Source organism: Rosa rugosa, chromosome 3 (assembly GCF_958449725.1).
Source record: "Rosa rugosa chromosome 3, drRosRugo1.1, whole genome shotgun sequence".
Lineage (NCBI taxonomy): Eukaryota > Viridiplantae > Streptophyta > Magnoliopsida > Rosales > Rosaceae > Rosa > Rosa rugosa.
In genome coordinates this window covers 52,273,867-52,300,165 of record NC_084822.1, presented here as the reverse complement: position 1 = coordinate 52,300,165, position 26,299 = coordinate 52,273,867, and the positions used below count along the sequence as shown (strand labels likewise).

Sequence of the window (26,299 nt, the reverse complement as noted above, 5' to 3'; positions counted from 1 at the left end):
AACCCATAAAGCTCAAGACATGCACTCATCGATTGGATGATCGTTTTCATTATTCTGGCTGATAGGCCCTAGGCAATGTGAAACAAACATTTGCCTTATGATGACCATATGCAGATGTCGATCTTCATTATATAATAATGTTTGCTACTTGACTTCTTTTCTTTGCAAATCTCACATATTCTAATTTTGTAGTAACTATTCTTTCACTCGATTCATTTCCACGAAATTGAATCGTGAAAGTTTTGGACCAATATATACGTCGGACATGGTGGGATTCATATTTATAACTTTCATACGAAGGTTGTGGAACAACTTTCCACGAACTAAGTGGAAAAATCCTTCAAATACTGAAATACGTAATTGAAAAAGAAGCTAATGGTTTTAGAATCTATCAAGTATGAGAGTTCTATTCTTATCACCAAGGGTTTCCTGATGGGTATGCCATCTCTATTGCATTTGTCATTAGCCAACTACTTAAATGGAAAATTTAGACTTGTATAGCTAAGATAATCCAAAAGTGGGACATTTTAGTTGAAACCCACTTGAGCTCATAGCAGCAAAATCGACATTTTCCCTATATTGTATCCATATCGCCTAGACTTCAGTTAGTTTAATTAACCAACTGACTAATTAATTTCCAAACATACGTACCCACTTGTTGTGTATGATTGTCTTGGTTTGTGAAGCTCTCATATTTTACCTTTGTTTTGGCAAATCATAATGCCCGCGCCTCATTGCAATCTAAGGCGTAGATTCTGTGATTTTCTTAGGACTTGATAATTCATATTTGATTAATTATTGAGAGTATTATTTAGTTATTAGATCCATTTATTAATATCAGTTTAAGTATAAGCATCTGGGAGACTAACCACCTAGTGTGGTAAGGTTGGTCAAGCGCTCTAATATGGAATTTCATGTCGAGCGCTTGAGTCCCAACTTCTATTAGTTTGTAGTTAGCATGTTTGAGGAGCTTTCTAGTTAGTGGGCATGTAACGGGACATTAATATGGTTTAGTTGGGATAACATTGTGGACCTCAGTTCGAATACTGTCAGTATGAATATGTAATTTAACTCACTAATGTAACCGAAGTAGTTTGATTCTTTATCCCTGATCAATATAAGGAATTGATCGTGATTTGAAAACAAGCCCTAAAGCCTTGACCCCCAAAGAAAGAAGAAAAAAAGCCCTAAAATCCTAAAGCAAAGAGCAAAAGAGAAAGAGAAAGAGAGAGAATCTTTATTGGTTGTTATTTTTGTTGCATAAGGCATAAGCATCAGCCGAACATCGTTGCCAGTGTCTGCACCCACGTGAACTGTACCTTGCTCGTGTCCCCACACAGATCCTCCGTATCCACCCGGAGGCCCCATCCCATACATCCTCTTCCTCAAAGGGTGGGTGTGGATATATCATCCCACCATGTCCCATATTCCATCTCCCGACACGCGTCCATCACCCCTCTCACGTGAACGGACACGTGTTCCGGGACCCACCCGGAGCCCTCTGTCCTTTAAATTGAGGACCTGCATGTTATATCCTAGACACCAACGCAGAGAAATTGTCAGCACAGAAAAAAACACAGTCAGGCTCGACTCGATCGAATCGATCTGAATTCCCTCTCTCTCTCTCGTTAGCCTCAATAGTATTATTAGAATGTGATGCATCAGTAGTGTATGGTCCAACAAAACCCACACTCGTCTATTGTACTAGTACTAAGATCTCTGTACGTGCATGTTCGTTGCGTCCAAAATAAAGCCAAATCACAGCTTACGTTCGCTCGATCACAGACTCCCAAATCCCAACATCGCTGCCTCAAGATTTTGCTTCATTCCTTTCTACAATTTCTTGAAGATCGTACCGCCGGTGTTTTTATAAAGAAGAAGATCAAGATTATTGAAGAACAAGAAGAAAAGGAGCGCAAGATGGCTACAAAGCTTGTTTTGATTACATTCGCGATATGTAGGCTGCTTATTACGGTGGGGCTGACCATGGACCCGGCGGAGCTGCTCCGTCTAGTGGTGGACGGACAGCTCAGCGTGGATCCGTCCGACGTGGAGACGGCGTCCAAGGACTTTGGTCTCATGAGCCGAGCGGAGCCCTTGGCCGTTATGCACCCGGCTTCGGCAGAAGACGTAGCGCGGCTCGTGCGGGCTGCGTACTCTACCGCCAACGGCCTCAGCGTCTCGGCTCGTGGGCATGGCCACTCCATCAACGGCCAGGCCCAGGCGAGAAATGGGGTGGTGGTTCAAATGAGCGGAGGGAAACGGGTTGGGTCGGGGAAGCCGGCCGCCGGCCGGAGTGAGACGGTGGGTCGGGTTGTTTCGGAGAAGGGTTTGTACATGGACGCGTGGGGAGGGGAGCTGTGGATAGAGGTGTTGAGGGCGACGTTGGAGTATGGACTCGCCCCCAAGTCGTGGACAGACTATTTGTACTTGTCAGTAGGCGGTACACTCTCCAACGCCGGAATCAGTGGCCAAGCTTTCAACCATGGACCTCAGATTAGTAATGTTCTTGAGCTTGACGTTGTTACAGGTCCGTTCCCTTAGTGACATTCTGTTAATTTCAATTATTTAGCATAATTCAGTACAATTATTTGCTTTTGCTAATTAATGTAAGTGTCCAAAGTAGTAAGGTAGTTGATGAAATCACTTCTCTGGTACAACACGATATACCTGCACATGGCCTCTTTTTGTTATGTACCTGATATATATTGATGACACAACAACAACATTCTCAAATTATTAAGTTGTTGCTGTCGTTAATCGACTGCGTAATGACCCAAAATGCTTAATTAGCATGTTGATAATATCTTTGACATGTGAATCAATGTTGCGATGCAGGCAAAGGCGAGCTCTTGACATGTTCAGAAGAGAGAAACTCAGAGCTGTTCCACGCTGTTCTTGGTGGGCTTGGCCAGTTTGGAATCATCACTAGGGCTAGAATTGCCCTTGAACCAGCCCCCAAAAGGGTATAATTTACTTTTCCAAAACTTCTATAATTGTTTATTACAAATTAAATCTGGTTAATTGGTTCCACCTTCCACGGTGTTAGTGGGACACATAGACATACATACATGGCTTTTGCAGAAAGGAAGTAATTCCTGGTTTTTGTTTATGTTTGACGAAAGCCACAAAACCTAAAAAGCAAGGTATCATGACCTAATGGTTCCCCTTCCCTTACTACTTTTAAGGGATATAGAATCAAATGTGTAGTCCATTTACTCGAAAGCTTTTTTAACCCATTCAAACTGCTCTTCCATAGCTGGCAATGTTGTTGACGTGTCCCATTTTTATGCTGCTAGTTATAATCTGGTTAAAGACTTGCTACTTAATTTAATTATTATTTTGTTCTTATTGTTCTTATTGTCAATAGGTGAGGTGGATCCGAGTACTGTATTCAAAATTTTCGGCCTTTACCAAAGACCAGGAATATCTGATCTCTCTGCACGGGCAACCCAGCAGCCAGAAATTCGATTACGTTGAGGGTTTCGTTATTGTCGACGAAGGCCTCATCAACAACTGGAGGTCATCTTTCTTCTCCCCAAGCAACCCTGTCAAGATCTCCTCCATTGATTCTAATGGGAATGGAGGTGTTTTATATTGCTTGGAGATAACCAAAAACTACGATGATTCAACCGCTGATACTATTGACCAGGTATATATACATGCATGTTTATTTGCATGATTAGTATTTTAATTAGCCACCTTATTGTTCTTTTTCAAGACAAAGCAGCATTCAGTGGATCTAATTAGTCAAGATAGAAATTTCAGGCATGCAAGTTATTGGGTAATTGTGTATAATGCCATCAGAACCCTAAAAACAAATAGGGTGATTCATCTGGAAAAAATAAATAAAGCAGGGTCTGGTCACTATTGGCCTGCATGCTAAAGAAGCAAGAACACCCATTGGATGGTAGGTGCTCCAAGACTTTAATTAAAGACTAATTAACTAACATTACATTATTTTATTTTGTGCTTGGTTAGAGTAGCTTCCAAAACCGGCATTGCTGAACATATTTAATCCAATGAGAGCTTATATAGTTTAATTTGCTAGCTAGATTATAATGTCCTACTAAAGCTAGATTATATGATTGAGATTAGAGTCTTTAAGTGTGTAATATAATATACTCATTTGCAACTATAATAATGTAAACGACATACACAAGAAAACATGGAAGATCTGTGATCTATTATTGTATGCAAAAACCTAAGATTGAATACAAACTTACTTTAATTTGTTCTAGTTATATTATTACTAAATCTAAGCCGCCCATCCACCGAATTATTCTTCTAGTTAACTAGCTAATTAGAATGGAACTTATCCTGACAAAAGCATCTGTTTGGTAGCAGCTTTAAGTCATTTTTGTGTACTTTGATTGCCTTTTATTAAACCCTTCTTTTCAAAACGACAACGAATTCGAAGTTCTGATGAGTTGGGTTTTCTTTGTTTCTTTCTTTCTATTTATTTTTTTTTGTTTTGTTTCACGCAGGAAATAGAGGCTTTGTTAGAAAAACTGGATTTTGTACCGACGTCAGTGTTCACTACTGATCTTCCCTACGTGGATTTTCTGGACCGGGTTCACAAGGCCGAGTTGAAGCTCCGGTCCAAGGGCTTGTGGGATGTTCCCCATCCTTGGCTCAACCTTTTTGTCCCCAAATCAAGGATTGCTGACTTCGACGAGGGAGTGTTCAAGGGCATTTTGGGAAACAAAACAAGCGGCCCGGTTCTCATATACCCCATGAACAAAGACAAGTAAGTTCCTGCTTAAAGACACAGTTGCATGAATGAAAAACACCAATAAAATCTACGATGGCAATATGGCATCCATGTCGTTTAACGTAGACAGTTCCAGAAACACAGCTCAATGCATACGTTGCATTGCATGGGCATATAACGACATGTCATCGAGTACTCTCCCAGAGATGATTCACTCGGAAGCATCAAATCCCAACCACCTTATACGATGCCGCTGCTTTTGGCGTTTGGTGGTGGTTCTAACCTTTTGATTGTGTGTAGGTGGGACCAGCAGAGCTCGGTGGTGACGCCGGATGAGGATGTTTTTTACCTTGTGGCATTGCTGAGATCGGCTTTGGATTCCGGGGACGAAACTCATACGTTGGAGTACCTGACCGATCAGAACCGTCGGATATTCAAGTTCTGTGAAGAAGCAGGGATCAAGATAAAGCAATACCTTCCCCACTACACAACACAGCAAGATTGGATGGACCACTTCGGGGATAAGTGGCCTCAGTTTTACCAGCGAAAGATGGAGTTCGATCCCCGGTGGATTTTAGCCACCGGCCAACGTATATTCGCCGGCCCCTCCTCGGTTTCTATAGCCGGTCACGATCAATTGTGATCGGAGAATTGATTCATCATGTACAAACCACTCAGTAGGAGCAGCAGCAGCAAACTTAGGGAGGGATGTATCTCACTGCCTGTTAAATTAACTAGTCCAATGTACAAACTAATACTAGCAGGAATGAGGAAGGGTAATTTTGACAATTAAGGGGGGTGTATTGTATATGGAATTAGTGGAACTTTTAAAGAAATCTATGAAATTTAAAAATCTGGGTGTATTCAATATAGACTTTTAATAGTCCATGAAAGTCTTGAGGTATTCAATTAGGATTTTTAAAGACTTCATGAATTCCACTAAAATCTAGGGGTATTCAATCAGGACTTTTAAAAATGAATAAAAGTACAGAGGTATTCAAAATATCATTCATACTTATGGAATTAGAAAATCATGGATAATCATGGACTTTGTAGTGTTAACTATACATATCAAACTCCAATAATTTTCCAGCCTCCAGACCAAAGATTTCAAAAAGTCTATCAAAGTTTCCTCTTCAAAAAAAAAAAAAAAAGTCTATCAAAGTTATTTTCTCTACGCACGAAGAAGTTTGTCCTTCATCATCTCTCTTTCTTAATTTTTTGTCTTTTCTCTAATCTTTTATGATATTAACCTTTTTTGATACCCAACATGTTCATTATAGTTGTTGAATGTGATTTTGTTTTTTTTTTCAATTGTGATACTTCGAAGCCTAATAGCAATAAAAATGATTTATGAAATCCTAAAACTCAAATATTATGGTCTAACCCTAAGACCTTGAACCATACTAAATTTTATCTTATTAATTAATTATTCTCATTAATTTGAATTTATATTATAGTTCAAAAAAAGGTTGAACAATTGAATTTCAATTGATTGATTATAGATCAAGACATTGACCAATATTGCTACAATATATGTTAATCCAAGAAAAAAAAATTGATGAGAATAATTAACCATAAACATCAAGTGATCTATATTGTATATTTATGTTGTTGGGAGATTATGAATGAGAACAAACTCGCTAGACAGACTAACAATTATTTATTTGAGTAAATTTCTATTAGAAGATACTGAAGCATTGAAGAGACAACAAGTTATTTTGTTTTGTGTTTGGGCTGCATTTGTTTTATTTTTTTTTGTTTTTTGTTTTTGTTTTTTTTATATTTTGTACATTCTAGGAAATCTGTAGAAGTCATTCATAATAAAGTATATAGATTTTCATAAATCAATAAAAGTCTGTTGCTAAAATCAATGGTTTTAAGAAATCCATAACAGTCTATCAACTTTTTAAAGAATCTGTGGACTTTTCAAAAAGTCTGTCATTTAAAAAAAGTCTGCACAAATCCAAATACAATACACCCCCTAAAACTAGAAAAGCTAGAAGGAATTTTTTTTTCAGGTTGTCCCCATGGTGCTCTGCAACTGGATATGTAATGTTGTTTGCAACTGGATATGTAATGTTGTTTGTATCATGCAGTGCCCGTGAACCCGACAGCCGACAGCTCAGTGTGTCTGGGCTTTGGACATCACGGTTTGGCAATTTACTGTCCTACCCTTTTCACCCTTTGGATTTGGTCCACTATGTAAAATATATGAACTACTAGAGCCTTGTAATTAATTAGAGACATCATTCAGTAAAACAGTGATTCTTAGTCTCTACTACATCTCTCTGCTTTTGCTCTAATTTTAGCAGCACCTGTAATCCGGGAGACATACAGATTGGAGTAAAAATGTGAATTACACTAGACATACAAGTCACTAGTTCACTCAGCAAATTGAACTTTTACACCAGGAAGCATCTGAGGTCACTCTCGATGTGGCTTTGATGGATCTGAAGAATCACTCTCTGAAACAAGTTGTTGCTTCCCGAATTTTCTCAATGCAATTGAATATATCGTTTTCCTTTTCACCGATGTTCCATCAGCTACTAATTTGACAGCCTATAAATACAGATAAGGATCATGATGAGATGGTCTGCTGGAATTAAAACAAGATGCAAATTTACTTCCGATCTGCTAATGATCACTCAAAATTTCTGTGATGCTTATATTGTGAACAAGTAAAGTGAGAGCTTCTAATGATTTTGTAAGAGATGGTAAGTGGATCTCGACCAACTAGTACTTATTTCTAAGATATCCTATATTGCTATGACCAGCAAATTTAACTACACCAGCAAGTAATTCCAATCAACTAGCAAAAGTGTAACAAATCAGCTTCAAATGAACTACTCATGATTTCAACTTCAAGGGACTTGTATTCAGGTAGATTAAACATGCAAGATAGATGTCATTACCGTAGAAAGACTATGCCCATTGGAGATCAAATCTCTCAACTCATTCTCAAGCTGAGACTCTGATGGAGTTTCAACCGGAGAATCTTCTTTTCCTTCAATCAATACTGTAATTTCACCTCTTGGCTGGTGAGTTGTAAACCATTGTTCTGCTTCCCCCAATGTACCCCGCCAAAACTGATGAAACATCAAAATAGGGCATGTGTCATAAGCCAAATTGTAGTTGTAAAACATGAAATAAATAGCAGTGCAAATTGTAGTTGTAAAACATGCTTTTCTATAAACACCATACATATCACTGGACCTGAACATGAAAAAAAGAAAAGAAAAAGAAGCAGCACTGTTCTAACATGTTCTGTATCATAAGATGATCCAATTGAGTTACTCAGTTATTCCCGAATTATGCAAATCTCGGTTGAAGAGGTTTTAATCACATAACTAAGGCACTAATGAGGTCAGATCCTGCTCGAATCTAAAGAGTGCAGGAACAGCCTGCCAAATAAAGATACAAAAGTACAAACCCTGAAGAGTAGTACAGAGACAAGAGAGATAACTCTTGAACCAAATAATATCTCATATTATTAGTAACTAGTCTTAAATTATGTTAGAAAATTTCAGAGGTTGTATGTAGAAGGATAGATTCTGCTTAAATCTAAAAAGTGCAGCAACATCTGCCAAAAAAAGAAACACTGGTACAGAGTCAGAAGAGTACTGCAGAGACAACTCTTGAATCAGGTAATATCTCATATTATCAGCCACTAGTCTTAAATTATGTTGAGAACTTTAGAGTTAGTATCATTTAAAAGAAGAATCAAATTACTTGTGAAACCATAGTAGTGCAGTTGTTGATAAGAAAACACACTGATTTTACAACCCTAAAAGGTCTGATGCCATGAGATTCATAACAGTTGTGCACATGTTCAATAACTCGGTCACAACTAAAAAGTGATCATCATAGTTGAAGTTCTTAGAAACCTATCAAAGCAACATAACAGAGACATTATGAGAGGTAAACAAATGTTACCTCTTCATGAATTTTTGTCAGTTCACGAGCTATTACGCATTGTCTGCATTGCAAATTAAATATAAAGTTAGCAAATGATCTACTTGAAAAGCCGATGAGTCACTTGAAGAATAATAGTCTTTGTATTAATGAGTTAGTGAAGGCAAAAAAAAAAAAAAAAAAAAAAAAAACATATACCTTGTAACACCGAAAAGTGAAGAAGTCTCTTCAAGAAACTGAAGAAGCTTGTGGGGAGGAACATAAAATATCTGTGTTGTTGCCTCACTTGCAGAAACTGCTAGTCTCTCTTTTCTAGTTCCAGAATGTTTAGAGAGGAATCCAACTGAAGAAGTATAATTAGTATATCACTAGTCACACCATATCCACCAAGAACTATGTCATGGAATATGACAATCTTACCAAAAGTAAACTCATCAGTAGACAGGCCTGAAGCAGAGAGAGCAGCCACGAAAGCAGACGGTCCGGGTATAGGAATAACAGGAATATTTTCATTTGCACAGAGTTTTGCCTACATCAAGACTTGAAATTTATACATGCACCAATTACATTCTTCATAACATATGAAAAGTAGTACCACCATCTACATCCCTATCCGTAATAACACTTGTCAACTACTTCTAAATCACACTGTCACCTAAAGATGTTTTAAGATACGGACTACACCAAGGGTAACAAAACTAACAAACACATAAAGCAAAATGTAGAGGCAGACCCTCACCAGTTCCGTACCAGGATCACTAATGCCTGGCATCCCAGCATCGCTTATAAGCGCAACGATCTCACCTTCCTTCAACCTCTTTAACACCGTCTGTTCCCTCTGGGATTCATTGAACTTGTGATAGCTCAGCTGCAATCTAAAAGCATAAATCACCATAACTAAAACTAACAGCCAGGCAATCATCAGTAAAAGCCCGAAAACAACTCCAGAGTCCAGACTTACAAGAGGAGTTTTGATGTTGTAGTGATGGAGCAACTTCCCTGAATGCCTAGTGTCCTCTGAAAGTATCACATGGGCTGATTTCAGGACACGGAGAGCCCTGCATTTGCGAAATTCCAAACACCGTGAGATCAAAAACGGAGTAAAAGTGAAGAGGTTTTGGGTGAGGAGTACCGGAAGGTGATATCTTCAAGATTTCCAATCGGAGTTCCGACCAAGTATAAACCGGGTTTAAGAGCACCCTGTGAGAAGAAACTAACCTCAAATTTACATGGCCGAAAACACAATCTTTCAAATTGAATATGGAATTGGAGTGTTACTTGTTTTGACGAGGGCTGGGGGATTGACTCGGTGTGTTCTGCGGTGGAACAGAAGGCAATCAGGGTAATTTTATTACGGAAAACGGGGAGTGATTGCAGAGACGACGGAGTACGGCCCAAGTTCGGCAGTCCGGCCCACCGGCGTGAGAAAGCAGCCGCCGTAGACGGAAGTCGGCGTGCTAGCATTTGTGACTGGAGGGAAAAAAACACTCGAGTGGACCGTTTTTCGATATTATATACCCGAAATATATGGGAGATCGACAAGTCGTTTGCATTTTTGTTATCGCTTAAATCGAATCTAATATTAAGATGAGAAATTTTATTCACATATTACTAAATGATTTTTTTTTTAACCCGAAAGAGGTTAGTCAATTTTATTTTAACCCGAAAGAGGTTAGTCAATTTTATAATGGGATCTTGACCAAAAGCCCCAAAATGAGCCAAAGTTATCCCACTTACCCCAGCAACAGATTTTTATTCCCACATACACAATTTAATAGAAAATAACCATTTTGCCCTCGACCCAATTAAACAATTACAACCATTGCCACTCAACACCAATCTCTCACACATCCCGATCTCTCTCTCCTCTCTCTATGCCCCTCCCTCTCTCCCTACTGACCTCCGGCTCCAGCGCACGACCCAGGCTCTCTCTCCCCTCCGGCGCTGGACCCAGGCCGTCTCCCTTTCCTCCAGACTCGGGCCGCCCACCACGGCTTCGTCACCGGAGGAATCGACCTCGACGACTCTGTCCAGATTGGAGTCGACCTCGACGACTAGCTGGTCCTAGTCCAGCACCACTTCACCGTCGATCATAGTAACGACCACAACGCCGAATTCAAAGTCGACAATTTCTCCGTCGACGACGACGGCGGTTCCACTCCCAAGTCCTCCTCTGCCGTGGCGATTCGTCGAACACCTCGAGCTACAGGTCCACCAGTAGCATCCGGAAACTCGATCTCATCCCACTCCAAAGCGGTGACTGACCTCGGTGGATCGGCTGGTCCAGGTGACGTAGAAGAGGTGAGTGAGTGAGTGACGTCGGTCAACGACGAGAGCTTGGCCTTGGAGTCCTAGGCGTTGGAAACGTCGCACTGGATGTACTCAACGGAGGAGAAGAAGAGGAGCGAAGGAGGAAGATAAGGAGTGGAGAGAGTGAGGGGCTGAGAAAGGCCGGTAGATGAGATGAGGGGAATAGTAGGTGTTTTGAATCTTTTGATTTTTGAGCAGCCATCTTTTTTTTCTCCTTTTCTTTTTATTTTTCCTTAATTATCTATTGTATGGACTTGCAACAGCTAGTATTAGAGAATCTTTGAAGATTGGAGCCTACTCATCCTGCATATAGTCCATACCTTGACTTGTTTTTTTATGATTGAGCTGCAACCCTCTTGCTTTTTTTATTTTTTTACTTTTTTGGTAAAATAGGGGGCAGAAGGTCGAAAAGGAAAGAAAAAAAAAAGGAAAAAACAAGTTTTATTGAGGGACAATAGACGTCTATTGGGGGGCAATAGACGTCTATTGCGGGGCAATAGATATTTTAAATTAATGTAATCTCCTCTTTTTTTTCTTTAATTAAAGTTATATTTGTGTAATTTTAGAAAAATTAGTTCTCATTTCGGTAATCGAAACGTCTATTGGGGGGCAATAGACGTCTATTGGGAGGCAATAGACGTTTTAAAATTGATATAATTTCTTCGTTTTTTTCTTTAATCAAAGTTTTATCTGTCAAATTTTAGGAAGATTAGTTCCTATTTCGGCTACCGAAAGTTCTATTGGGGGGCAATAGACGTCTATTGGGGGGCAATACATGGCTGATAGTCGTCTATTGGGGGGCAATAGACGTCTATTAGGGGGCAATAGACTATCGGGGCAATAGACGTCTATTGGGGGGCAATAGGAGGCAATAGAGGTCTATTGGGGGGCAATAGATGTCTATTGGGGGCCAAAAAACCTTTCCGGTGAGATTTTCAACAAATTCCGGTGACCGGAATCCGGCGGCCGGTGATCGGAATCCGGCGAAAGTTGGCCGGGGAATCCGGCGAAAGTTGGCCGGAATCCGGCGACCGGTGACCGGATTCCGGCGACCGGTGACGGGCTCCGGCGAAGTCTCCTATGGTTTCTCTCTCTTCTATTTTCTCTCTCTCTCTAAGTAAATAAGGGGTGAGGGGTAAAATGGTATTAAAAAAAAATTAAAAACAAAAAAAAAATCTTAATGGGGTATTAGGGAAGACTCCCTTAGAGTGTATTAGGTAAGAGGGAATTAAAAAAACTCAATGGGGTTAGTGGGAAAAAAATCCCTAGAAATGGGGTAAATGGACAAAAACCCTTTTATAATTCAGCAAGCAGTACCAAAAACTACACACCCCTGAGGGGCCGACAGAAAGAGCCGTCCTTTAGGACATACAAATGACTTATTCTAAACAAACAGAACCTTGCACTCCCGGGTACATCCACCTTTTAAGGAGATCTACGCACATTTATTCTAACAAAACCTATAACATCATAAACAAGTTAAATAAAATGTAACAACCGAGCAAATTAGATTTTGCTACCCAAATGAAATTAAACAATATTTGGATTTGAGGATGACAAATCATCCTCCACACCCCTAACTAAGGAGGCCAAGGACCCAAAGTTTAGAGTCCAACCCACCCAAGCCCAGCCCACAGGCCAGAACGAAGCCCAGAGAGACCAAGTAGTAATTGCTAAGGGCATCCCGCCCTGCTCCCGTTCACCTATGACACCGACCTGCTCCACGCCGCTGCAGCAGCCTCCTCCCCAGAGAGAGCACGTCCAGTTGACGACACCGCCTGCATAGGAAGATCGAAAGCCACCACAACCACCAGCATCCTCGTCCTTCAACCTCAACCCACCGTCGACGTTCGTAGCCAGCGTCACCGGTGAAAGAGCTAACGCAGCGGAGCCACTCCCCTTTGTATCCCGCCCAGTATGAGAATCCAACCGCGAGGCTCCAATCCAGACACCAGCCGCACGAGACCAGAAGCCCATCATAGTCTCCTCCACCTTTGCACGACCACCGTCACCAAAACCTTCAATCTCACCACCGCCAGGCTCACCCAATATATCCCCACCACGTCTAGCCTCGTCTTTGTACAGCGGTTCGCAAAGCCAGGGATCAGAAGGCAAATCTGGTCGAACTCCATTGATCCACTTCACCGATGCAGGCGGTGAACAAAACAGTGCCGACGACGGTCCTTCTGTCAAGCCAACAACAAGTGCCAAGAGAAGGCAAGCATCCACAAGGCTAGGAATAGCATCAGCCATCGAGTTTAGGTGAATTGAAAGATTTTGTCGAAGAAAGGTTTTCTTCGAAAAACCCTAGCAGAGAGCGGCTAGGTTAGATACACATTGCTAAATGATAGATACACATCTCTTACTTAATACACAATCTGATAACTTTTTTATTTTAACATTTTACTAGAAACACAACCCCAAACTTCGTAAACTATCCTCATTCACAATACACACTATCTTTTCATTAAATAGATATCCTTTTTTTTTTTTTTGCTGAAATAAATTGAGATAAATATCTGGTAAGAAAGTTTTTTTCTTATACAAGAGAGACTACCTATTGCATTGCTGCAGTTAAAAAAAAAAAACGAGACCCAAAGAATGGCATATTACACTAGAAGACTTCGCATCAATGGCTCAATATGAGAGTTTCGGTAAATCACATGGTCATCACTAAAGTTAATACAACGGCACCCAAAGAATGTTTTAATTGCTTTTCACTTGTTGGGTTGAACATACTCAGATGCCAATGGGGAATTGCTTGTCATTGAGGACTTGACCAAGACAATATTCAGATGCCAATTGTTAAGATTTGTGAACTACTGATGATGAAATTGGAGCGAAACAAAACATTACATCACAAGAGTTCTTGAGGAATTTTTCAACGGTTTTCACTTGCTCTTGTTTGTCCATATCATTTGGACAGTTAATACATTTTTGAAACTAGATTGATAAGAAGGCTCGATCCCATGCATGCTAAATTATTGAGAATCAAATTCATGATAACCATCTACGGTAGACCTAGAAACAAAAAAAAAAAAACTGCATATATTTCTTAATTCCAACTATGTTTCTTTATTGTTAATATAAATATCTCTTTTGGTAATTTAACTTACCCATATGTGAATAAAATTTCTCTATCAAGATTAGAACACTCAAAATATTGATTTGGGGAGTGGGACTGAGAGATTATAAATTTCTTGACGATTTATGATATCAACTTCTTTGATGGGAGATTATTTAGAAAGAGATGCAAAGGCATGAAACCGTCGATTTTTTCCAACATCCAAAACACATAATTTTCTTTGGTCAACCAAGTGATGCTCCTTGATGGCCAACAAGCAAAACAAAAATTCGATAACTGCACATATGGCAGCAACATTGCTCTTCCGTTTAGCACATTTTTGCGACTGTCTGATGTTCTGTTTTTTCCTTCAATTAGAGCAATATGTGTATGCAATCTGATTGAATAAACATCTCACCAAAGTTAAGTATTGTATGCAACGGTAGCCAAGGTGTATAGAAGGGTGGGAGAGACATGGCCCCTGCCAGCTCCCCTTTTGAACGGCATTGATTAAATAGTATTCAGAATCAAAGCCCTATTTCTTCATACATAAGTTAATGATTATTTGTCATGTCATTACACCTTGTCATCATGGAACCACCACCTCGTCTCCTTGGGAGATCTGCCATTTCTACAGTTCTTCACATATCGATCATTATCCGCTGGGCGTTGCTGCACAATGATGAATTGCACAATTGATGGTCATGGCTTTACTTCATTACATTAAGGGGTAAAAATACATCAAAAACTTGAATTTGACGCAAACCTTTGCAGGGGAACTTGACAACATGGAGAGAATGCTGATACAGATAGAACTGACAGTCATGGCTGGAGACCATGAGTCATATAATATATCTGCAAACGATTATCAAAACGAGTAAGTGCCCACAAGTATAGTGAAGCAGCTCAACTGTCACAATCAAATAACAATCATCAGAGATTAAATATTCCATCGCAGAAGCAAGAAAATGTAGGAGAAGACAACACTAAATTAAAAAATAAAAGCAACTAGACTGAAGGTAATTGTTGCTTAAAGCAAACTCTGCTCCCCATAGCTGATATTCCGAAGGAAATAATAGATGACAAATAGGGCAGGATATTCCTGTCACTTTTAGACTAAAAATGCAGTACCGCATGTGTGCCTGAAAGACCAAAGTTTACAAACAAGTGTAGTTTGTGATTAAGCTCATACCATTTCATTCAATAACAGCCTCAAAACTTGGGACTATGATCTGACTAGTACCTCATGCCTCTGGAGTCGCAAGTTTTGCCTCATAAGCAGCAAACAAATGATTTTGTACACAAAAGATTACGATTCACTCATAACTAATTGGTCTCTGATCAGTGGATGAACTGGTATAGACCTTGGGGGGTTTAGGTAGATATTATATAGTAGATTTCAGAAACAAATATGCTGCTCCTCAGAAAGAACTGGCCCCAACAGTTTCAGTTCAATTTATCTATGGCACCTAAATAAATTAAACTTCCACGCCTGCATCTGCCTGATTTTCAGAGTTTACTACTAGACCTAAATGTGGGCAAGCACTGGAACTTCTAGTTTCTCTTTTAGTTAAGCTACAGACCTTGCCATAAGAATTTAACAGCCTCCAACCCAGTATAGGCCGGAACTCAGTTACATACTGTTTTTTTTTTTTTTTTTTTCACTAATCACTACTGCAATTCTAATCCTGATTTATTCTTTCAGGTATGAGAGACCTGCATTGGCTTGTAATTTCTCCAACAGTTAAGAAGAATGAAATAAGTAATGAAAAATTCTAAATAGTGCTATGATCCAAACAGATGCAGGTGGCAGGCACATTAAGTTTCTTCAAGCTTAGTTGAACAGAGAACGGCTAACTTGCATGGTCTACCAATTCGATAAAATCCAAATCAACTTTATTATGAAGTCACCCAATTTGTAAGTAAACAGCAAAGACGTGACAGTCGAACAACCTAACAACCAGTCATTGTCTTGCCATAATAACATCAGTCAAAACAATGGCTTACTTGTAGGTCTATAACCATCTTGCTTATTTGAGTGTCTCTACCAAACGACCAATCTTCATCAAACCGCAAAAAGATACAGGTACGATTATTATAACTAATTTGAGAGAAGGGCATGAAAACAAAGTTCAAAGAGTAAAAAGATACCTAAACAGATATGGCCATTGCTATAAATGTGGGGATGCTGAGGAGCTGGAGGGAGAAAAATCACCTGAAAGAGCAAAACAACCATCATTTAATAAAACACTGTTAAGTTGCAGAGAATTTAGTTTACTTCAACTCTCTGAAACCCTAACACAACTACGCTCTGCCCAACTCGAAAACCTAATCCCTAAATCATCAATAACACAAGCTAATAGTCGATTCTTTGATTTTGTAACCACACTCTTAGCAGGCAAACAGCATTAAGAACATTAAAATTTGGAAATCTCTTATGAAAATTCGGAATCTTTAATGGACCTGTGGAGCTTCCATGGGATAATGCTCCGGAAAATCAACTTGGAGCTGATACATTTCATTGGCGTACAGAGTCCCCGGAGCTCCGGTCACTTCAATCACCCATCTTTACCAAAAAAAAAAAAAAAAATCCAAACAAACCGACACAAATCAGAAAAGAAATTAATCGCAAAAAATATAATTAAAAATTAAAACTTTGATCAAAGAACCAACCTTTGAAGATTATCAGTGACTTTGTGCTTGAATCCGGCCGGAGGATTCAACTGCCACTCCACGAGCTCCTTCTGGAGCCGATTGCAGGCGATCTTGCTTAAAGCCTACGCAGCACACATAAATTGTCATTAAAAAAAAAAAAAAATTGGGGCTACCATAAATAAATTAAAAATAAAATAACAGACCTTGCGTGAAGCGGCAGAGGAGCTGGTCATGGCTTCCGGAGGAAGCGAAGCGAAGCGAAGCAGAGCGGCGGAACGGCAGCGTTTTGGAGGTTTCTAGTCGCGGTTCTTTGAGAAATCTTGAGAAACAATAGAAATGTGATGTGAAAAAGGGGATTGAGAATAAGTCGTGGTTTTACGCGACAACTGATCTCTTTTCTTGTTTTTTTTCTAGAGTGTAGTGTTGTATTGTGGGAATAAAGAAGGCTTTTTTTGGGTGGAGTCACGCGCGCATCTTTACTAGTGTGGAAATATCTGGGTGGGGGCCCGAGGAAGGGGAGGGGGTTATGTTGCCACGGTGGTGTCTGGTTGCGTAATCGTCGTCGGTTAGCTCTTTGTTTTCTTTCGGTTACATCGTTGCTCGTGTTTTTTTAGTGGATCAACTGGTCTGCTCTTTTTCGGTTTAAACCAAAAATAGTATTGACTAGTCCCACGCTAGGTTTGTTTAATGACCGTACTTCTTACTTTGTAAGTGGGAGATTCTGACTTTTACTCAACAACCAAACTCGTTGTGCGATATAAAAGAATATTCGTGATTTATTAATAATAATTTTGATATCTTAAAAGACTAATCTGTTCGAAATTCTCAAATGCGACAAAATAATAAATTCTTAAACATTAATGTTGCAATCTCCTGTGTACTTTAATGATTGATGTTGCGTCGCTCGTTATCTAGCGAGGAGTCGCAACACTGCAGCACAACTTGTATTATGACTTTATGAGTGAAATTTTGAACGATTTGATTGATGTTGCAATCTCCTGTGTACATAAATACTTTAATGATTGATGTTGCGTCGCTCGTTATCTAGCGAGTCGCGACACTGCAGCACAACTTGTATTATGACTTTATGAGTGAAATCTTTTACGTTTTGATTGATGTTGCAATCTCTGCGTGCATAACTACTTTAATGATTGATGTTGCGTCGCTCGTTATCTAGCGAGTCACGACACTGCAGCACGACTTGTGTTATGATGAAACATTTTCTTCCTTTTAACTTGTAAGCGTTTTACTTTTGTTGTTTTGAACTTCAAAACTTTCTTCAACAACGAAAAAAACTCCAAATTTTCAATTATTTGCAAGATGCTACATTCAACATCCAAATCCACAATGATTCATTGCCACCAACCTCATACCTACGACGAAATATGCCATGTTTAATGTGAGGTATTAAATATCTTACACTATAATCAAATCCCTCATAATTTGATGAGTTGTGAGGTTTAGTTTGGTCTAACAGAACAGAAGAAGCTGGTAATGCAGCCCCTTTCAGACATGACAACAAAGCAACTAGCCTTTGAAGTCTTAAACTAAACACGTCTATATTACACTCCTCGAGTTCGTCATGTCCACGTTTTCACCTACTACCTACCACCCTCTACATCCACAGCTAATAGGCCTAACACACACCAAGCCCAACAAAAGCCCACACCCACACCCACACCCACAAACCAAGACAATAAAATAAATAGAACCATCAAGTGGATAAGGTTAATCCAGCTACCCATCATGGAACCTCATGTCTAGCGTTTGAGTTTCTAACTCCTATCAGTATGTGGTTAGCAGATTTGAGGAGTCTTAGGATATGTGCGCCTGCAAGAGAGGATAGTCTGACTTTGCTGGAATATTCTCATTAACCTCGGTCCGAATATTGACTAAGTGAGTGTGTTACTAACTCGCTAACGTAATTGAGATGGCTTATTACCTCACATCCGATCTAAAAAATAAAATAAAATAAAATAAATAAATAGAAAAACCAAACAGTCCCTCCCACCACTTAACATACCAACTGGTGGTTACTGGTTAGCCGTTAGCGTAATAGCGTCTAAAAAACCCTGTTAAGCAAACAACCACCACCACCAATATCACCACCTCTCTTGGTCTTAGTCATCTTCTTCTTCTTATTCAGGAACTTTCTCTTGCTTGTTTTTCCGTGTTAGCGTATAGGTTTGGCCAAACAATTAAAAAGATAGAAAGAGTATTGTATTGGATTATAATATTCAAGTTGGTGTTGATTATTCTCCCTTCTTTTATTATTGAATTTCAAATTTTATATGAATAGTATTGTCTGAGTTGGTGCCGTTGCTCCAATCATAAGGAGGTTGGTCTTGTTTGGGAAGGAATTTATATCTCTTGGGATTGCTGTTTGTCTCTGATTCGTGATAGTCTTCGCTTTCACAGACTTTACTACTTCAATTTTAGCTGCACACAATTCATTTCCCAGAGCTTGCTTTCAGGTATTTGGATATTTCAACTTTCTCTATGCTGCTCTTTCACCTTTTTATGTATTTTTCAATTCTAGTTGTAGATAGTAATCAAGCACCCTTCTTTGTGATGGCCTTTTGAGAGCTGATTGTGTCTCTAATTAGTGAAAGATGCTTTCACTGAGAGCTTGATTGTGTCTCTAATTACTTAAAGATGCTTTCTTTGAGTGCTTGATTGTGTCTCTAATTACTTAAAGATGCTTTCTTTTTAGCAGTACTGAACAAGGGTTTAAAGTGCATGGTTGATTTGGTTTTGGGTTTAGTTTGGCTTTCATCTAGTTTGGTTTCATGGGTTTTTTGGGTTTAGGGGATCTATTTTGGTGTTGTTGTTCAAGATAATTTGGGTACATAATTGAATTTGGTTGTTTGCTTGCTTTGTGGTTGCTAAGTTTGACCATTTTTTGCATTAGTGTTTGATGAGTTTCTTGTTTTTCTGGTTATAGGAATCAGTAGATGATCTAGATGGGTATCACCAATTCAGACCGGTAATTCTGCCTTCAATTTCAGATTAGTTAAGGGTTTGGAGAAAGAGAGGGAAACAAAGTATGGCTACATATTTCCAAAATTTAAGTAATCAAAATTTGTTGACCCCCTATCCAGGGGATGAGAAGCTTGCTTCTTATCCTGAACAGCCTAGTAACATGATGATGTATATGAATCAAGCTTCATATCCCGGATCCTACACCGATGTCTTGTCCGGTGGCTCTTTCTCCCCCAACAAATGTTCTGAGTCTGATGGTGGTAGGAATGAAATGATGTTTATTCCACCTACAAGTGTCCCGGTCAGAGATTGTGTGGGTGGGGATTCATTGATAGGGTCTCCTGATGGCAAACGTGGTATTCAGGATCATGGATTGTCTCTTAGCCTTGCCACACAAATTCCACCTGCAGTTTCTGTTCCTTCGTTTCAGTACCAGTATCTGAATTCAAGTCTCCCTTCGGTTTTGAGCACTTCTCAAATCCTAGGGAAGGGAGAATTTCAATGTAAAGGTGATGATTACAGCCAAAGTGACGAGTTTAGAAACTTTGAAAATTTGACATCTGGCTTATATGACTCTCTCAAAACACAGAATTTCTCCAATCCTATGTGCTCCATGGTCCCCAAAGAAATGCATTCCGAAGCATACTTGTATGACTCATTAGGTTTTTCAAAGTCTTTATTAAACACCAAGTACCTCAAGGCAGCTCAGCAATTGCTTGATGAAGTGGTAAATGTACGAAAGGCTTTGAAGCAGTCTAGATCGAACAAACATCAAAGAACAGACGGTTCGAAAGAGACTGACGGGATAAGAATGTCATCCGACCCTAGTGAGCCAAGCGCCGTATCTTCTGTTGAGTTATCACCAGTAGAAAGGCAGGATTTACAGAACAAGAAGACCAAACTTTTGTCCATGTTGGATGAGGTAAACAAGACTAATTGCTAAGTATTTATTAATTACTTGGTCTATTGAGCTCTACTTTCCATCTAAAATATGGTTGAGATGAAAAAAATAATTTTTTGTGGTCGAAGTTACTTGGTTTAATTCAAGTTATTAGCCTGATCACATAGTTTGTTGTGAGCTACACATATTTTGTAAGGTCAGTAATTGTTATGCCCTTGATGTAGGTAGATAGAAGATACAAGCAATATTACCATCAAATGCAAAACGTGGTGGCATTTTTTGACAAGGCAGCTGGGAATGGGGCTGCCGGACCATACACAGCACTAGCTCTACAAGCAATTTCCCGTCATTTTCGCAGTTTGCATGATGCAATCAAGGGCCAGATTCAAGCGTCACAGAGAAGCCTGGGAGAGAAAGATACTCCATCAGATGCTCAAGGAGAAGTAATACCTCGCCTCCGTTACGTGGACCAGCAGCTCAGACAGCAGAGGGCATTTCAGCAGCATGGTGTAATGCAACATTCTTGGAGACCTCAAAGGGGACTTCCTGAAAGCTCTGTTGCAATCCTTCGCGCTTGGTTATTTGAGCACTTCCTTCTCCCGTATGTAACTATAAACCTTTTCCCCTTGCTTGAATTCTTGAAACTTGTACTTACCAACTTTTTACGAACTTCATTTCACTGATTCTTTCATGGTTTTGGTGTCAGTTACCCAAAGGATTCTGAAAAGGTTATGCTAGCAAGGCAGACTGGCTTAACCAGAAATCAGGTAAAGTGACTTCTAGCTTTCTTATAGTTGGATCACCAGTATATATTCTGTAATGGTTCCTTAACATTCATTGGTTTTGCAATTGGGATTCAATAATTAGTAGGTTGAAAATGTGAACGTTGATCCTCAGACTCTCGGAGCTGTCCATTGTGACTTGTTGGACTAACATTATTCTTGTTCAGGTTGCCAACTGGTTTATTAATGCAAGGGTACGTCTTTGGAAGCCCATGATTGAGGAAATGTACAAAGAAGAATTTGGTGAAGAGATGGATTCGAAATCTTCACCAGAAAATGTGCTAAAAGAAGCCAGAGTTGAATTCTCAGCATCTGAGGATAGGAGAGATGAGTTGCGGGAAAGCCTGATTTCTACAACTGCTGATAGTATTGAACCAGGGCAACTGCATGACTCGAAGTCTGGAATAACAAAGTTACAAGATCATGGTCAAAGGCCTAATGCAGACGACCGTAGTGTTTATCTTGATGCAAACGAGAATGCTGTTGCTACATATGATATGTCAGGGTTGGGGAATGCAGTTGGTAGTGAGGTCTCACTTGCATTGGAGTTGCGGCATTGTGAGGAACATGATGGATTTCCAGCACCTAATGGATCCGAAGTAAGAGGTAACGATCCAGAAGCTTCTTTGGATTGTTATTATGGAGATCCAGGGCAGCAGCAATACAGGTTTGGCAATTCACACCTGTTACATGATTTTGTAGTTTGAGGGAACTGAATTGTTGCCTCCAGCATATGAAAGAACATAAATGGGAATCCTTGTTTTGTTGCTTTAGCTGTGCCGAATTCGGTTGCCTATAGTTCAAGGAGACGGAAGCTGCTAGCAATGGAAATAGATGTAGATGCGTGTATTAATACCAACATGTAATATAACAGAGATTGGTGAATCCCTAGCCCTAGGCATATTTGTAAAGATAAATTGTAAAGATAAGATGAAGGAATATCTTGTGCATTCCATGGAATAAGGTACTTGAACTTTGCACTTTGCATAAGTACTCCCCGTGTACTCTCATTTGGAAATAATTGTGATACAAGAATTGGCTTATTTTCAGGTAGGATTGTTAATGTGAAGATCATCTAGCTACCATTTGTTCAGTTGTAAAGCCGAAATTGTGAGCATGAAACTAAGTTGTAAACTTACAGGTTATGGGATTGAACTATCACGGATGCAAAAAACTTAAATTTAACCGATACATATATAGTTTATGTATGATTGTAATTTGTATTTAGAATTTACCTCAAGTCTTCAAAAATGTAATCTAAAATGTTCCTAGGTTTACTTCTTTTAACCATTGTTCCTTCTCCCCTTCCTTAAGAAGAACTCAAAAAAAAAAAAAAAAAAAAAAAAGAAAAAGAAGAAGAACTCAGTGGTAAGCTTGGGAGTGAGTACAGAGTAGAATAACAGCAACCCTACGCATCCAAGGATTTGATTTTTCTGATGGACCCTTTTGTGCATTTACAATCAAATTGTCCCAAAAACAAAAGGGTACCCTTTTATTTTGGACAGAATTTGGAGGGTGATTATCCCAAAGCATAATCACGGGGGACAGTACTGAGTTCTGGCGCAAATTTTAGATTTGAAATTTACTGGGATGGTTGATGATGATGCAGGTTTTTGCAGAGAGAGAGAGAGACAAAGACAGAGTGACAGAGACAGACAGCTTTAATCATAGTAATAGGAGAAAGGACTGTGGGACTTTAGGGCCCAAATGAATAGCAACGCTACAAAAGAAGAAGAATCAGAGAGTGACAACTGGTGAGGAGGCCAAAGGAACAAAGATGGCAATGATTACTAGCGCATCCCAAATAGACCAACCAAAAATGGAATCAATCCACCCAGAAAACCAAGGATTAGTCTCATCAGCACAAAATTACCAATCCCCAATTAATTAGCTGCACAAGAACCCACATTTATCTACAATTCAATACTCATAGATTGTGATTTCAATTTCCTTTCATTATCTAACTATAAAAAAGCTAGATATTCCCACATGCTTAGAGGTTCAGAAGCTGACAATCCTAGAACTGGGAGTGTGCAAAAGACAGCCCACTTTTTCTCTGCCTTTTACAGAATGCAGAGTGTACCGGACTAGTAATAGAACAATTTTCATTTTTGACATTGCCCCTGTGAATCTGTGAAATGATATGATTCATACATACACATACACTGTTGAAGAGAGAGAAGAGAGCTGAAAGAAACCACCTTTTGAGTTTCCCAAAGAAATATGAGCATTGCATTGCATGGCACTAAAGCTGGAAGCTTGATAGTGCTTTTGCCCTTGGGGACCAGCTTCTCCTGTCATTTTCTGAGATTTAACTTGGCCAATTAACTTGGCTTCTTTTGAAGAACTAGCACAAGTCTATGTTTCATAGCTTTCTGCTGCTTGGATTAGACCTGTACATGTTAGGACAAGACATGTAGAGAGAGAGAATCATTGCTTCAACAAAATTAAAGGCAATATAATGTTTGAATTCACAGATTGGTGCTTGCCTTGCTTAACTTCTGCATTCATTTCCATGCTTGTTTAAAGCAAGGTTTGCTGGTAACTAGCTAGGTAGGTCTTTCTTCTTTCCTCTACCAATCAGGGTTTGGTATTAGTAGCTCAAAAGTCCAATCAATCAACTTTATATCTTTTCATCTTGTTTTCATTTCAGATTTCACTCCCATCTCTTTCCCTGCTGATCATGAAGTGAGTTTTCATGGGCCATCTCAGCCCAGCCTGTACATTCTCATAATCAGGTTTGGTTTTCTTGCTGTCCCTCCAAGTGCATGTTTTTCTTTAAGCCTCTAATTTGGACTAATTACTAATTACTGCACCCATCATCTAAAAGGGTTTTGATTATAACTTCCTTGGTTTCAGATAAGATTTCTTCTTGAATGCTAGGTCTCACCCACCTTCCCACTTCGCATTGATTTCTTCTTTTGTCCATTCATAGATTTCTTCATGTATTGCTTTACAACTTGACATGGACATGTTGCCATTGCTGTCTCTATGACAAGTTGACAGCCCTTTAAATTTGGTACATTTTAGCCTTCAAATTCTGGTCAACAATGGTTTCACAAGACTCACCCCCAAACCAAGCCTCAAGTATTCTCCACCATTTCATTGTGTCTGACTCCATGGCAGCTCAAACCCACATGGAAAACCAACACCAGCTTGATGCTGCTTACGCCTCTAATTTTCGAACCAGCACCAGCACCAGCACATACCCTCAGTCTCTTGGTCAACTCCCCAGCATTCATTCTCTTGAGGAGAGAATGTCTAGATCACTAGACCTTCTTCATGCTCCTCCAACAGTTGCGACAGAGGGATCGGATCATATGAGCCACACAAGGCTTCTAATGGACCAGCACCAAGCACTCTCACTGTCCCTTGGCTCACAGATGCTTCTTCCTCCTAATTCTCATTCTGCTCATTATGTGACCGATGACTATTCGTTCATGGGGAATGCGCTTGCTTCGTCCTCAAGCTCGCTGAATCAGCAGTCTTTGGCAGCAGTCATTGGGAATTCAAGATATCTAAAGCCAGCTCAGTCACTGTTAGAAGAGATAGTTAGTGTTGGTGGAAAGGCAGTTGATATCAGCAGTGAAAAACATTTTGGGAAGATGTATGGTGGAGGTAGGAGAGGCTCAATGGGCCTTTCTTCTGAATTGAAAGCAGAGTTGTGCTGCAATGGCCTCATGTCAGCTGACAAACATGAATTTCAATCGAAAATCGCAAACCTCATCACCTTGCTGGAAGAGGTAGTGCATTGTCTTTAGTATTTATGCTCTTGATTCTTGATTTTTTTGGAAGGGTTTTTGTATGGGACTAAATCGTATGATTACTTTTGGTTCGCTATTTTGAGCAGGTTGAGGACAGATGTGAGAAGTACTACCATCAAATGGAAGAAGTGATGTCATCATTTGAGATGGTAGTGGGTGCAGGAGCAGCAAAGTCTTACACAGCTCTGGCTCTCAAGGCCATGTCCAGGCACTTTGGCAGCTTGAGGGATGCTATAATGTCACATATATATGCAGAAAAGCGAAAGTTGATGCAAGATTTTCCGAAAGTGAGCAGCGGACTAGGGCAACTCAGCTTGTTTGATCGAGAGTGTAGACAGAAGAGAATGTCCCTTCAACAGCTTGGGATTATCCATGGCCAAAGGCAAGCAGCTTGGAGACCAATTAGAGGGCTGCCTGAGACCTCGGTGGCAATTCTCCGCACTTGGCTTTTCGAACACTTTCTTCATCCGTAAGTCATCAATCCCAATCTGATTAGTAACTTGCCCTTTCTTTGACGTTGATTCAAAATAGCTAAACTGTATATGGTGTATTTACTTATGGTGCTCATACAGTTATCCTAATGACTCTGAGAAGCTAATGTTGGCATCACAAACAGGCCTGTCCAAGAACCAAGTAATACTTCCTAACAGTTTTGTCTATGTCCTGATTTCATCATATGTCATCACTTTTTTACAACCTGGTCTAACTAGTGATCATGTCAATATCATCATGAAATCAATGTCTCTTTCAGGTTTCAAATTGGTTCATAAATGCACGGGTTCGGCTTTGGAAACCTATGATAGAGGAAATGTACAAAGAAGAATTTGCGGATTCTTCACAAGACTCGAATCCAGTAGCTAATAGTTCCATGACCGGTGAAAGCAACATAGATCACACAGATGATTAAAGGGGAGAAGAATTAGAGTGGACTGTCATTTCGAGTCTGAGTTATCTATTTTGGCAGTGATTTCAAGTGTGAAGTTCAATGTTGAAAGTTACCAACCTAGAAAGAGTTAGAAGGTTGTTTTGTGAAGTTGATCAGCAACTCTTGGAAAGTAGAGGGTTCGCTTACATGTACTTTGAACTACTAATTATATTTAATTTTGAGGCTCATATTAGTATTGAGTTATTTGTGCAAAGACTCTAAATGCTGAAGATCAAAAAGTGATAACTGCTCCATGGACGTGAAAAGATATATAGAAACTCCAAACG

The 26,299-nt window shown here is 39.6% G+C and overlaps 5 protein-coding genes across 11 annotated transcripts; 3 read left to right on the top strand and 2 right to left on the bottom strand.

Moving 5' to 3' along the window:
* The first annotated feature begins 1,543 nt into the window (after positions 1 to 1,543).
* Positions 1,544 to 5,552, top strand: LOC133740790 (cytokinin dehydrogenase 5). Its single transcript, XM_062168731.1, has 5 exons — positions 1,544 to 2,530; positions 2,839 to 2,966; positions 3,371 to 3,652; positions 4,488 to 4,750; positions 5,015 to 5,552. The coding sequence occupies exons 1-5, from the start codon at positions 1,672 to 1,674 to the stop codon at positions 5,355 to 5,357; spliced, it is 1,875 nt and encodes a 624-aa protein (XP_062024715.1). The 5' UTR covers positions 1,544 to 1,671; the 3' UTR covers positions 5,358 to 5,552.
* Positions 5,553 to 6,920: 1,368 nt separating this feature from the next.
* Positions 6,921 to 10,150, bottom strand: LOC133739018 (uncharacterized). Its single transcript, XM_062166726.1, has 9 exons — positions 9,908 to 10,150; positions 9,762 to 9,829; positions 9,591 to 9,687; positions 9,369 to 9,497; positions 9,050 to 9,158; positions 8,828 to 8,972; positions 8,651 to 8,693; positions 7,630 to 7,803; positions 6,921 to 7,276 (listed from the first exon to the last, which is right to left on the bottom strand). The coding sequence occupies exons 1-9, from the start codon at positions 10,091 to 10,093 to the stop codon at positions 7,142 to 7,144; spliced, it is 1,086 nt and encodes a 361-aa protein (XP_062022710.1). The 5' UTR covers positions 10,094 to 10,150; the 3' UTR covers positions 6,921 to 7,141.
* A 4,227-nt stretch (positions 10,151 to 14,377) lies between these two features.
* On the bottom strand, positions 14,378 to 17,073 carry LOC133740473 (ubiquitin-conjugating enzyme 15). The gene is made up of 6 exons (XM_062168428.1): positions 16,862 to 17,073; positions 16,677 to 16,780; positions 16,467 to 16,569; positions 16,155 to 16,218; positions 14,770 to 14,858; positions 14,378 to 14,675 (listed from the first exon to the last, which is right to left on the bottom strand). The coding sequence occupies exons 1-6, from the start codon at positions 16,889 to 16,891 to the stop codon at positions 14,580 to 14,582; spliced, it is 486 nt and encodes a 161-aa protein (XP_062024412.1). The 5' UTR covers positions 16,892 to 17,073; the 3' UTR covers positions 14,378 to 14,579.
* A 1,635-nt stretch (positions 17,074 to 18,708) lies between these two features.
* Positions 18,709 to 22,372, top strand: LOC133741110 (BEL1-like homeodomain protein 3). Its single transcript, XM_062169052.1, has 6 exons — positions 18,709 to 19,132; positions 19,603 to 20,562; positions 20,766 to 21,142; positions 21,248 to 21,308; positions 21,491 to 21,990; positions 22,098 to 22,372. Exons 2-6 carry the CDS (start codon positions 19,705 to 19,707, stop codon positions 22,120 to 22,122), a joined length of 1,821 nt encoding a protein of 606 aa, XP_062025036.1. The 5' UTR covers positions 18,709 to 19,132; positions 19,603 to 19,704; the 3' UTR covers positions 22,123 to 22,372.
* Positions 22,373 to 23,697: 1,325 nt separating this feature from the next.
* On the top strand, positions 23,698 to 26,212 carry LOC133741111 (BEL1-like homeodomain protein 11). Of its 7 annotated transcripts, none has more exons than XM_062169057.1 (6): positions 23,698 to 23,876; positions 23,977 to 24,061; positions 24,354 to 25,066; positions 25,174 to 25,556; positions 25,660 to 25,720; positions 25,839 to 26,212. In XM_062169057.1, exons 3-6 carry the CDS (start codon positions 24,374 to 24,376, stop codon positions 25,992 to 25,994), a joined length of 1,293 nt encoding a protein of 430 aa, XP_062025041.1. In that variant the 5' UTR covers positions 23,698 to 23,876; positions 23,977 to 24,061; positions 24,354 to 24,373; the 3' UTR covers positions 25,995 to 26,212. The 7 variants fall into 7 exon arrangements, with proteins under 7 accessions (XP_062025041.1, XP_062025039.1, XP_062025037.1 ...); XM_062169055.1 differs by having other exon boundaries at positions 24,259 to 25,066; XM_062169053.1 differs by having other exon boundaries at positions 24,183 to 25,066.
* The last annotated feature ends 87 nt before the right edge of the window (positions 26,213 to 26,299 follow it).